The following is a 13,648-nucleotide window of genomic DNA, read 5'->3' as shown; positions in this document are numbered from 1 at the left end:
GAAATTGCCTTTTAAAATGTCAAGAACATTTGAATATCTGGAATTTCATATGGTTCAATCTAATAAGTGTAGCTGAGTAGAGCAAAGAGGAAATTGATTTACTTTCTCTTTTTCTTGGTTGTGAGTGGGGAGTGGCAGTGATAATTCCAGAGAGAATTTGAAAAATGTCATGATTTTAGTAAGTAAAAAATTCTAGTGTCCACTGTAGTGCTCCTTTTCTATTGACAGGCCAGCTTTTGTTTACTACTACTTGTAATAAACATCTGTAGATACTGGGAAAGAAATGATCTGACGGAAAAGAACTAGGATGGTATGAAAAGCTAATAAGCAAGGGGAAATCTTTACTTATCCACTCAGCTGCTATAAGATCATAGGGTATTGAAATTAGCCAGGTAAGAAAAGCTTTGGAATCTTTCCAGTCTATCATAGATTGATCTTTGTCATTTCCATGTAGAAATTGAAGCTGTTGGAATGGTTTTAGATGACCTCACTAAATAAACTTTATCTTGGGCTAAAAAACTAGGGGATACTGGGCTCTCAGAAACAAACCATGTGCCTTTTTTACCTTTATTTTAATTGTTTGTTGCAGAAAACGTTAATATTACTTGACAAGAATCCTGGAGCTTTCCTTTGTAAGGCTTTTAGTGAGATTTAATTACTATTTTTTTTAAGTACTGTGTTTTTATTTTGTTTATTACACATATATGCAATAAATGAAAACATAATGCCTTATATGTTTGTATATAATATTTAACAGTGTGTTTGTATTTAGTCAATGCCAGTTTATCCAGAATCCAGTCATGAAAGAATGATTATGTTCAGGAAACTTCAGTGGTTTTTGTATTTTATTACTATTATTTAATAGGTGTAGTTTATGCATGATAGCTCTTAATTGGCTAGAATATTTTATTGAATCAGGTAATTTAGTGCTAAATAAACTTTGTACCTACTGGCTAATCTTAGCATAGCTTACCTTTATATTTTCAAAAAATCTTTCTATTTATATCGGTTAGCAACCACCAAAAATTATTGATTTTACAGAAGATTATTTTTTATGTAGAACTTTTCAATGAAAATTCACTAACTAGTTGAAGTTTTTACTAAGTCAATTTTAGAGGCTTTTCTCTCTTGCAGAAGTGTTTTCCTATTTTTCTACTCTTAGAACAACAATATAACTAATATCAATGTAACTAATATTTTCCTCCAGGTATTTAGTTATTGCTTGTTTTGTTTCTAATCTTTTGTAGGGAGTGACACGAGGATTATAACAAACATGCATAGAAGTGCATAAAACATAGAAGTAGAGTTTAACAAGTTATTTTAAAGCAAAAACTGTATCACCTTTCAGGTAAAAACAAAAACAAAACATTACTGTGGCCTTCTTGTTCACACTGCCTTTAAAAAAAGTTTCCTGCTTTTATTTACAATGTTGTTATCCGTATGCATTTCTTCTTTTGTAAAAATTTATTTTTTAATTACAGTTGACATACCATTTAATTTTAGTTTCAGGTGTTCGCGTAGTGATTAGACATTGATCTACCTTATGAAGTGATCAGCCCAATAAGTCTAGTACCCATTTGACACCACATGAAGCATTACAATATTATTGACTGTATTCTCTATGCTGTACTTTACATTCATGTGACTGTTTTTATAACTGGCAATTTGTGCTTCTTAATCCCTTTTACTTCTTTCACCAACCCTGCTTTCATGTGATGGCCACCAATTTGTTCTCTCTTTCTGTGAGTTCATTTCTGTTTTGTTTGTTTTGTTTTTTTCAGATTCCACATATAAGTGACATTTGTCTTCCTCTGCCTTTTTTCCCCTTAGCACAGTACCCTCTAAGTCTGTCTGTTTTGTCACAGTTAGCCAGATTTTGTTCATTTTACGGCTGATTAATATTCCATTGTACATACGTGCCACATCTTCATCTCCTTATCTACTGATGAACTTAGATTGCTTTTGTATCTTGGCTATTGTAAATAATGCTTTAATAAACATATATCTGTTTTTTAAGTATATTTTATTAATTATGCTTTTATCGTTGTCTCACTATTTTCTCCCCATTATCCCCCTCCACCCTGCACCCCTCCTTCCTCTAGTCTCGTGTCCTCTCCACCCCAGCTGCCCATCTCTGTGCCTCCTATTAGTCTGGATGAATGTTTCTTCTTTGACTCCTTGGTTGTTGGACTTCCATACAGTTTGATTTTCTGGCAGTTCTGGTTGTTTTTTGTTTTTAAATTGGTTGTCCTTCCTTTGGTTGTGCGAGGAAGCAAAGCATACCTACCTATACCTCCACCTTGGCTGGAAGTCTAAACATACATCTTTTTGAATTAGTGTTTTGGATTTCTTTGGATAAATACCCAGAAGTGGAATTGCTGGATCATAAGGTAGTTCCATTTTTAACTTTTTGATGAACTTCCATACTGTTTCTTGTAGTGGCTATACCAATTTACAATCCTACTGAGTGCACAGGAGTTCCTTTTTCTGCACGTCCTTGCCAGTATTTGTTTGGTGATTTTATTGATGATAGTCATTCTCACAGGTATGAGGTGGTATCTCCTTGTGGTTTTAATTTGCATTTCCCTGATGATTAGTGATGTTAAGAATCTTTTCATATGTCTGATGTCCATCTGTGTGTCCTCTGTCCATTTAAAATCAGATTATTTGGGTTTTTTATTGGTGTTTATGTTATATGAATTCTTTATGTATTTTGGATATTAACCCCTTCTTGAATGTGTCATTGGTGCATGTATGCATTTCTGAACTAATAGAGTCAAGTTTTGCCTGTTTTGGATCTTTGCAATCATACTGTGTGTATTCTTCTATGTTATCTTTGTCAGTATTGTTTATAAGAGTCATCCAGGTTGTGGTATGTTTTTCTAGTTTTTCATTTGATTTTTTTTTTTGAGTAGTTTCTTGTGTAAGAAAATACTATTAATCATTTTTCTATTAATGAACAGTGTCATTTCCAATTTGTGGTTACTAAGAACAAGACAACTATGAACATTTTTGTGTTTTCACAGATAAATACTAGATGTGGAACAGCTGGGACATAGGGTACCCCTGTTCCTGAGGTTACTAGCTAATGCCAAATCCTCTCCTAGAGTGGTTGTGTCAATTTACATTTGCACCAGCAAATGAACGAGAGTTCTGGAAGCACCACATTGTTGCAGCGCACATCTATAGAAATCTATAGAAAACGAAAAATTTATTATGCATTTCTTACACTTAAACACATACATGCGCATATATGCACACACACACTGTACACCAAGAATGGTTGATTAATTTTGCGTAGGATTAATGTTATATAAAAGACAAAAATCATTTTAACTTTGGAGATGGTTAAATAGTTGCCATAATTAGATAATTTCATACCTCTGCTACATGCCTTTGTAGTTGAGCTGGTAATAATATCTTTGAAATAATAGGGAAATATTTTTTGTTTTTCTAAGATTTTATTTATTTTAGAGAGAAAGGAAGGGAGGGATGAAGGGAGGGAGAGAAACATCAGTGCATGAGCGATACATCAATTGGTTGTGTCTTACACACCCCCAGACAGGGACCTGGCCCACAACCCAGGCTTGTGTCCTGACCGGGAACTGAACTGGTGACCTTTTGGTCTACAGGCCAGCGCTCAGTCCACTGAGCCATACCAGCCAGTGATGTTTTTTTTCCTTTATAGGACTACTTATCACTGCCTTTGAAGGACATGTATTATAACAGTGTGATCTTAAATAAAATAGCCAGAGAGAAGAAACTTTAGTCAGAGATTAGAAGATTCAGTAATCATTAATTTAGGAGTATTTGAAAGAAGTATTTAAAGTTTTGTGACTTTGATTTTTATCTCCAACAACTTTATTAGCCCTTGTACCATTTCCTTGGGATAAGGTATGTTAACTGCTTGCCTTTTGTATACTTCTAATTGAAGATGGTATACCTTTTTCCCCAGCAAAGATTACACTCTATAATTTAAAAAAAAGTACATTCTGTAATGCTGTGTGGCACTTGTAATAGGGACTTTTTGAATTAAATAGTGTGCAATGATAGTCAGAGATTTACTGTATGGAGCAGCTTGTTTCTAGGAATAATTTGTCTTTAGAATAGCATGATTGTAGTTATCTTATTTTGATACAGATTAATTTTCTTTGTCTTGCTTTTATTAGGAATCCCACAATTGGTTGGGTGTGCCCTAGCAGAATGTACAATACCAAAGAATTCCTGCAAATTTTACGTAGCCATCAGGAACAGTGTTGGATGCACACCTCTAGCTTGGTTTGCCTATGGATGTTGTTTGTCATTGATGCTAGCTTTAAGGAAATTTTTAAAAAAAGATTTTATTTATTGTTAGAGGGGAAAGGAGGGAGACAAAGAGGGAGAGAAATACTGATGCTAGAGAGAAACATTGATCATTTGCCTCTCATATGCGCCCTGACTGAGGACCCAACCCACAACCCAGGCATGTGCACTGACTTGGAATCGAACTGGGGACCTTTCATTATGTGGAATGACATCCAATCAACTTGAGTCACACCTGTCAGGGCTTTAAGGAAATTTTCAATGTAGCAATAGCACAATACTTTTGGCTTTGGCTAAATGCCTTTTCTGTTTCTCTGAAACATTTGTTTTTTATGGGGTGATATAATACTAGTTTTAAAAAGTGCGCTTAAGCAGTTTTCAGAGAAAAACGAACCAGATGAATACTAATCTCTAGTCTTCGCCAAAGTATAAAATCTCTGCAGTTCTGAAGAGTGTGGTATTCTATGTTTTTATTCGTGATTATTTTACATATTCATTTAATATTGCTAGTGTTCCACATCTATATATTTTAATCTTTAGTGCAATTGTGTTACTTTATTTTCCTATTTATTTATTCCTTTCTTGCTATCATGTGTAGTGCTGCTGTATATTTAAGTTCCTAATTTTTGAGGTAAGATTTTTTTTTTAGGATGTGTATTCCAAAATGGAATCATTTTTAAGGCATGGTTTTAAGGCATTTGCGATGCACTTTATAGTACTGGGGACATGGTAAACCCATTCACAGTTCACAGTATCCTATATCCTGTTTGTTTAGATCCCTGCAAATAGTGGGGTGAATTTACATTTGTTATTAATGACCTGCGTGTAGCAATGTAGTTTAATATCTATTTATTCTTAATCAATAGCTCTCTTTTTTATGTTTTTCAATACTGTGATTTATTGTCCTAAGTAAATTAACCTTGTTTTAACAGGATGATTTAGAGAATTGACCTAACATGGATTTTATATAGTTACAATTTCATGGCCCTCACTTCATATTGCAAATTTTTTTCTAATATTAAAGATATGTATCCATTTTGATGTTTAGTAGAATATGAAAATTATTTTAAAACCTGTGAAATAAGAATATAGGTTTATAAATCTTTGTTGGTGAGATGTTGGCTTGAAAGAGCTCTATTTCTGGTTATTAGTTTTCTTCTTTTTCTATTTCTTTTTTTAAAGAGAGGGAGAGAAACACCAATGTGTGAGAGATACATCAGCTGGTTGCCTCTCACTCCCAACTGGGGACCTGGTTTGCAACCCAGGCTTGTACCCTGACTGGGAATCGAACTGGCGACCCTTTGGTTTGCAGGCTGGCACTCAATCCACTTAGCCATATGAGCTTGGTTATTAGTTTTCTAAAGTAAATGTTTAAATAGCAATCCAGTTTTTACCCTTAGAAAAATTTCTGATGAGGTTTATAAATGCTATAACATATGATGGTAAACTTCCTGCCCCTATAAACATATCTTTTACTCAAAATTGGAAACAGAGTTTTTTGAGAAGATTATAGAGTTATTTAAAAAGCAAGGAAGAGCCCTGGCTCGTGTGGCTCAGCCTGAGAACCAAAAGGTTGCTGGTTCGATTCCCCGTCAGGGCACATGACTGGGTCGTGGGCCAGGTCCCCAGTTGGGGGTATGGGAGAGGCAACCAGTTGATGTATCTCTCACACATCGGTGTTTCTCTCCCTCTCTTTCTCCCTCCCTTCCCCTCTCTCTAAAAATTAATAAATCTTAAAAAAAAGGGAAGGAAGAAATTTAATTTGGTTACATTTTAGCATCGTTCATGTCTCTTTTAGCTTATAAAGTTTTTGACTCCATTTTGTGAGTCCATTTTATTTCAGCATTGGGGTCAGGCAGCTGAGCCTGTAGGTGTTTGTCTATTTTAGATTGACATAAGCAATATCAAGGAGTAGATTTTCTTCAGCTTCTGAGTCAATTCAGGGAAATCTAAAGCCACTTGGAGACTACTTTTTTTTGTACCAAGGCAGAGTATTTAACTTTGATAGACTAAGATGGAGGGGAATCTGAAAACTTAGATGGAGAGAATATCTCATTGAATGTTACCATTTCTTTGAATAATGAATGTAGGTAACTATCAGTAGTTGGTTTTTGTCTTAGCTCTATGTATTTTAGGCATTAAAAATATGATTCTGGGAAGAAGTCTGCAGTTATCACTAGCTTTATGGCCCACAGACATTAAAGAACCCCACCCTGTGGAGAATGGATTCTTTAATATCAGGTGATTGCAGAATTGCCCTCCATTCACGGAGGGTGGTGCTAGTCTGGGTTAAACTATGGTAGAGAGGAGCTGGCTAGGAGTTATTGCTCTATCTAGAAAGGGGCCTGAGTGAAGTAAGTGGTCTCATATCATTCTCAGGCTGATGTGCACTTTATTGCCCGCAAAATGTAATTTTGTTTACATAAAATGCTAGTTATTTTTCTGTTGTACAAGTTCATGGCTATTGAACTATATTAGAAAAGAAAAATGAGGAAAAAAGAAACACCTCTAATGCTCTCTCTTAAGATCTTTGTGTATCTCCTTACAGATCTTTTTAATATGACACATATACTTGTGAGAATGTGTATATATGTGTACATATGTGCACACATATGTAGACAGTTATACAGATAGAAATATATACATATGTACCTTTTTAAAAACAAAAATGAGATTATACTCTATAAGTAACTTGCCATTTTTTGGATTCATTTTTACTGAAATGTAATTTATATAGAGTTCACTTTTTTTAGTGTACAGTTCTGAGTTTTGACAAACACATAGAGACATGTAATCCCCACTATAATCAAGATACAGAAGTTATGTCACTCCCCAAAATCTCCATGTCTTTTTGTAGTTATCCTTATCTCCTTGCAATCATTTATCTCTTTTCTGTTCCTTTTACAAAATGTAATATAAATGCAGTTTTAAGTCTGGCTTCTTTCATTTAGCATATTTTTTCCTTCAGGGGTTTTGATGTTAGATTACGCTTCAAGAATTTTATGGAGTTGATGAAAATATTCATGTTTATTATTTGTCTAAGAATTTCAGTGCTTTAGTACTGAAAATCGAAGCCTTTGGTCAGTTTGGCACATTAGTATAAATGGTGAGACAGAGACTTCAGTTTTAAAAAGCTTGCCAGTTTAGCTTTATTTATTAATCAAAGTTACTCTTATAATACTCTTCCTAAATACTGATTTTCTCACAGGTAGCAAGACAGCCGGGACCCCCGACCCCTTCCCCTTATGCGGCACATGAAATAAACAAGGGGCATCCAAATCTTGCAGCAACGCCCCCGGGACATGCATCGTCCCCTGGACTCTCTCAAGTAAGAAAAACTGTATTTAAAAAGAAATTTCCATGTAGAAGCAGCGTTTCTGTTTTTCGAAAGCAACATTTTAAGCAATAACTTACATTACTTGAAGAGTAATTTCTATTTTGTAATTTTTTAGACACACCGTATAATGGTGGCTACTAACAATTTTATACGTTTCATGTATAGAGTTACTCAAAATAAATTGTCAGTAATATTAAAGTTTTTTTGTTTTGTTTTAGAAATTAGAATGTGATTCTTAAGTTTATTAAAAACCACAAAGCACTTGTTTGCTTTTCAATGTATTACTCTGTAGTCTCTCCTCCCTTTTTGGTACAGTGTTGGTGGTGGTTTTCTACTTCTGTAGAAAGTGTGGATGTCTTTCCCTCTGGAATAATTTTAGTGGACTTTTTTGTTCTGTTTTTTGATTTTTTAAATAGATTATTGGAATTTGTTAGGCTTAAAATTTTGTTGAACTGTAAAAGAATAATGAATTCCTTAGTGTATTTCCAGTTAATAGGCATGGCAGACATTAAAACACTGTTTTAAGAAGATAACACAATGGGTCTTCTGCTTTTTAAGCCATTTCCTGAGATATTGCTGTGCTCGCACCAATCCACCATCACATGTTTATTTGGGCTTGCTTGTGGTTAAGAGCTGGCCAGAGTGATAAAGTCTCTTACTGGAATGTGTAGAAAGTCAAGTCTGTTATAACCTTGACCCATGTTGTTTGAGATTGTCAATATTTATATTAAGAACTGCTCCTGAAAAATAACAAAAATTATTTTTATAACATTATCTTTAATTTTGGCTTCCATATTTTAGGCCTTTTAAAACTTGATATTAGGAATTAATAAAAATAATGCTGAAAACTGGTGATTATAAGTTAGGTACTGATTAATGCTAGTTTAGACTAAAGAATGTTTGGAGATGGAATGTATAGCTTGCCAAACCATTACTGAAACAGTTTTATTAAGAAATATGTAAATTAATTCAGACTTAGTACTATGCTTAAACTCACTATAAATCATTCCTATTTATTATTGAATTTTAAAAGTAAAATAAGTTAAGATTGAATTCTTAATTCTTTAAAGTGAGGTTCTGAGTTGGTTTTCATAGCATTGAACCATGCAAGGTATTGACAAAGTATATTGGTGTAACTCTGATCAAGAGAGAAAAACTATGTAGTATTTAGAATAGGGAAAATTTATTATAAAGGAGTATTAAGTATAACAGGGAACTGGAGTAATGAGGGATTGGCTAATACAAAAGACAACTTTAAAGAATATAAAAATATAAGGAATTGCCTCTCATGGGGCTGAGAAAGAATAACTATGGAAGAGCCTACTGATACTGGACAGTACACAACTGTGGTTCACCTGATGGCGGTAGAGAAGTCACTGTAGTATCATACCAGTGAAACATGCTAGAAATCCTGTGGAACTTGCTGGAAATTCACCCCATAGAATGCTGGAGAAAGCTGGCTTCTTTAGCACTAGAGTCTTTTTCTCTTTTATTTTTTTTTTTAAATCCTCACCTAAGGACATGTTTATAGATTTTTAGAGAGAGAACGAGGCGGGGAGAGAAAGAGAGAAAGAGAAACATTGATTGGTTTCCTCCCATACATTACCTGACCGAGGGTCAAACTGCAATGTTTTGGTGTTTGGAATGATGTTCCAACCAGCTGAACCACCTGGCCAGAGCTGCACCAGCGTCCTTTAGTTAAGAGCTGCTGCAGTGCATAGTAACTAGAGGCTCTTTACAGCATCTGTTTGGCACAGACCTCAGATAACCTTGGATTTGCTAAATCATAGGTCCCATGTGATAGAGAAGCTTGCATTGCAACCCAAACTTGTTTCATAACCTTCTTTTGTTCAGTTCCTCACTTAAAGTTGGAAATCCCCCAGGTGATTCTGTGGGTAGGTTGAGGTGTAACAGACTTAAATGTAGTGTATGAGGTCTGTTTGGAAAAAGTGCAACCGTTGTTAATATAGTCAGAACAGGTTGTATGACATTGGAGAGTGTCCTGGCAGCCAAGGAGAGTGGAATGCACATGCCTGAACGATGATGTCACTGTACCAATCAGTGGGGTGGTAGAAGCTACTGAGTGAGCATGTGTACTGTGTGGCTGTCGCATTCAAAATGACTAAGCGAGTAGAACCACAAAATCTGCATCAAATTTTGCTTAAAGCTTGAACGTTCCACTGTGGAACCTATTCAGATGATTCAGGAGACCGCAGCTATGGGCAACAGGTGATTGTCAACTTCATCATGACAGTGCGCTTGCTAATGCATCACATCTAGTGTAGAGTTTTTTGGCAAAACACCAAATCACCCAGGTGACTCGGTCTCCCCCCCCCAACCAAGCCCAGATTTTCCACTTTGAGATTTGTGGCTTTTCCCAAAACTAAAATCAGCTTTGAAAGGGAAGAGATTTCAGACCATCGATGAGATTCAGGAAAACACAACGGTGCACCTGATGGCAATTGGGTGAATTATGTGAGGTCCCTGGGTGCCTACTTTGAAGTGGACTGAGGTGTCATTGTTCTGTGTATGTTTCCCGTATCATCTTCAGTAAATGTCTCTTTTTTTTCATATGACATGGCTGGATACCTTCTGGGCAGACCTCCAAAACGCAACAAAGGCCTACTAAACCTTGTGCCTCTTTTTTTTTTTCCATGGTAGCTAGTTTTACGTAAGAGACTCCCCTCGTCCCTCTCCTGCTTCCAGTGGGTGGGTAGCTGAGATTTAGATGTTTCTGGATAGGGCATAATGTGGCTTCCTGAAGGGTAGGAAGTAGCTGTGGTGCTGTGTCAGTGGAACTTACTAGAAATCCACCCTCTGGTACTTGCCATAATTCTGCTCTCTAGGATGCTGGAGACTTCTTAGAGAGGGCACTCTGCTGCAAACTGCCTGAGAGAGGGTACCAGGGAAAGCTGTTGGCCACTGGGTACGGCTGGCTGCAGTACATTACAACTGAAGTCTGGCACTGAAGAAGCTTTGCAGTAGGGCAGCTGGACACTGGAAAAACCAAATTCTATAGAAGCTACCTGTACTGCAGGAGGAGCTCTGCTATGCAAGCTCATAGACACCTGGAAGCAAAATCTTTTCCTCCTGCTATATCTCTACAGTGCCCTCTAGTGGCAAAGCTTAACACTGTTCTAGCTGAAATGGAAAAACATTTCAAGAGCCCAGATTCATTTTTACTGTACAGGCAAACAAGGCGAATTTTGAGCTGAAAGGCAAGCAATCAATAACTGGCACATAAAGGAAAGAGCTTAGTTTTTCATTTCAACTTTTTACCGTTTCTAGTGCTTACTTGATCCAAAGCACTTAAGTGTTCTGAAAGGGCAGCTTGCAAATGCATAGTTTGCATTTAAGAAAGGGTGATCTTGCAGAGCTCGCAGCTACTGAACCCACAAATGCCTTTTTGTATGCCATTTTATTATTTGCCTTTAGAAGTCAGAATACATGAATAATAGGGTGGGGGTCACCAAATATTATTTTATTTTCCTTTATGGTCTATTTTCCTATCATTTTTCCCTAATTTGATGGGTGAGCCCAGTAAATTACACCTGGTTCCCTATCCTCTTTTCTTCTCTGCCTTTCAGACAGAGGCAGGCTTACATCCGTTAGTTTGTCTCCTAACAATGTTTTAACATCTATTAATAGAGTGAGAACATTTTTTTAAATTGGGAAAGTAGGGAGTTTTGTCAGAAGCTCAGTCTCTTTAGGTGTAACAGTTGACATGTTGATGGACCATAATAGAAAGCTTCAAAATAGAGGGAGAAGGGTTGTGGGCTTGGAATCACACAGATGCAGGTTCTGGGGCATGATATGTTATTTTCTGCTTATTTGATGTTGGATTAATTATTTAAAATGTCTAGAACCTGGTTTCTTCATTTGGTGTATAGAGGAGAATTAGAATTCTGTGCCACCCTTTAAGAGGGGATTGCTACGAAGATTTTGTGAAGTCCTGCCTCAGAACAGGACACACCAAATGCTTTCAATAGGTGGCATTAATTTTTATGTTTGTCAGATTTGGTTCTCAGGATTTTTATGTGTATGTCTAACTCATCTAATTTGGCTACCTGTCTGGTATTAGTGTGAAACTCAATTCTACCCATGAGTTTGAGATATTTTCCAGGTGTTTGCTTATCTCTGATATGAAGATAAAGTAGGGGCTAGTTGTTGTATTTTCTGTTGGCTGTGGTATGGCTTATTTTATGCACAGAGCTGTTAGATTCCAATTAACTTTGAAGATAAGACTAAAGAAACTTCTCGAGCCGCATACCCTTTTTGATTTAACAGGACAGGGTGCCCTTTGTGAATTAGATCTTTTTGTACCAAGTAGCTACCTGTGTCTATAACTCAGTGTTTGCCACTAAATGAATCTGTTAGAGTCTAAGTGAAGGCAGCTAAGCTGAAGAGAAATGAATTTCATAGCTTTGAAAGATAAAAGAGGGAAAATGTAGAAAATTGCGCCCAATTACTTCTTTACATCAACAGCGGCAATCTCTTCACCTGCTTGTTTCCCTGGAAGATAGGATTTTACATGTGCACATACAAAGTGTACATACATGTGTGTATACACCAGCTAATTTTAAGGCTTTGTGTGCATTTTCCTTTGTTACATGACTTCTAAATCTTTGTATCCCTCTTCTCTCTGGAAGTTTTGTTTAATGAAAGTCAAAAACTTTTGACTATTAGCCCTAACTGGTGTGACTTAGTGGGTTGGGTGTCAACCTGTAAACTGTAAGGTCACTGGTGTGATTCCCGGCCAGGGCACATTCAGGGGTTTAGGGGTGTGCTTATTGCAGTTGACCGATGTTTCTCTTTCTCTTTCTTTCCCAGTCCTTTCTCCTCTCTTTTAAAAAATAAATAAATATTTTTAAAGAAGCCTTTTGACTATTAGAATATTATAAACTGACTGTTAAAATGACATTTTCAAACTGTTATGTCTCTGAGACACAGAGTCTTTTTAGGTGTGGATTCTTTTCAATTGCTCTGAAATGGAAACACTTTGAACAGTCTCTTAACCTAGAATGTCCCTACTCTGGGAATGGTAAAAAGTTTGGAATTTAAAAAGTACCTTTTGGGACAGATTTCAAAAGTAAGTAGAGAAATGCACTCTCCCAGGAGCCAAGACCTGGGTTAGAGGGTTAGAGTCCCACCCCTGCTACTACTCCTTCAGAGTTCAGCATAGTGGGAATTCCTGTTGAAGATCAGTTTTCCTCTTTGTAAATAACAGGCTTGTATGAGATAAGATCTGAATTCCCATCAAGACTTCCATGAGTTTTAGAAACTACTTCAGAGTAGCTATTACTACTATGAAAATTTTTTGAATTCTGCATTTTGGATTTAAAATTAGGCAAACTTTGACTTCTCTTTCATTTTGCAACTTCAAAAAATACCAGAAGTTTGTTTTTTGATTTATCTTAAATTACTTAAATTAAGCAAGACAAAAGTATTTCCTACTTATTGCTCAATTGTTGGCACTTTTCTTTTTTCTCTTGGCGTCACTGTCAGGACTCCTAACTGTGTTCACAGTTACCACTGAGAAGACAGGCTGAGAACAGTGCCAAAGAGCAGTGATAAAGGTTTTCTGCCTACTCTTCCTGGAAATTTCATTTGGTTCTTTTTTCTGAGAGCTCAACTCAGCCATGTTATATAGTGGGCTGAGATGGTGGTGATCCACGGGTTAGATTCTTTATTGCCTGTGAAAGTGCCAAGCAAAGGACTTCTTCACTGAGGAATAGTGATTGATTGTGATACTTATTTTTACACTACAATTTTCATTATTAGTAAAGGATAAGATTCAAATAATCCATGGTTCCTGGTTCCTATTCTTCTTTTGCTTTATCCAACTTCCAGACTTCATGTTCCTTTTAATCATATTGTTTTACTATGGGAAAATTCCTCAGTGTTGCCTCACTGGTTGATTGACTGTTTCAGGCTTAGCAAACTAATTTTTCTTTATTATTAAGATTGTTATTTTATTTATTACATATGTTTCTATACTGTCTTGTGATT

At 36.1% G+C, this 13,648-nt stretch overlaps 1 protein-coding gene across 15 annotated transcripts in view; it reads left to right on the top strand.

The window, feature by feature from the left end:
- EIF4G3 (eukaryotic translation initiation factor 4 gamma 3) overlaps positions 1-13,648 on the top strand; it is a 308,928-nt gene that overhangs the window by 102,712 nt on the left and 192,568 nt on the right. For 14 of the 15 annotated variants that reach the window (XM_054571680.1, XM_054571681.1, XM_054571671.1 and 11 more), the window contains exon 3: positions 7,511-7,630. The exons of the other annotated variant lie outside the window; for it this stretch is intronic. In XM_054571680.1, coding sequence (XP_054427655.1) covers positions 7,511-7,630 — 120 coding nt within the window. The remainder of the gene's footprint in view (positions 1-7,510; positions 7,631-13,648) is intronic. 15 annotated transcript variants of the gene reach the window in all.

The sequence above is a fragment of the Pteronotus mesoamericanus genome, unplaced genomic scaffold (genome assembly GCF_021234165.1).
Source record: "Pteronotus mesoamericanus isolate MK-2021 breed Mesoamerican mustached bat unplaced genomic scaffold, CSHL_Meso_final contig_221, whole genome shotgun sequence".
NCBI classification, from domain to species: domain Eukaryota; kingdom Metazoa; phylum Chordata; class Mammalia; order Chiroptera; family Mormoopidae; genus Pteronotus; species Pteronotus mesoamericanus.
The sequence above is the reverse complement of the archived record's forward strand: the minus strand, read 5'-3'. Positions and strand labels throughout refer to the sequence as shown.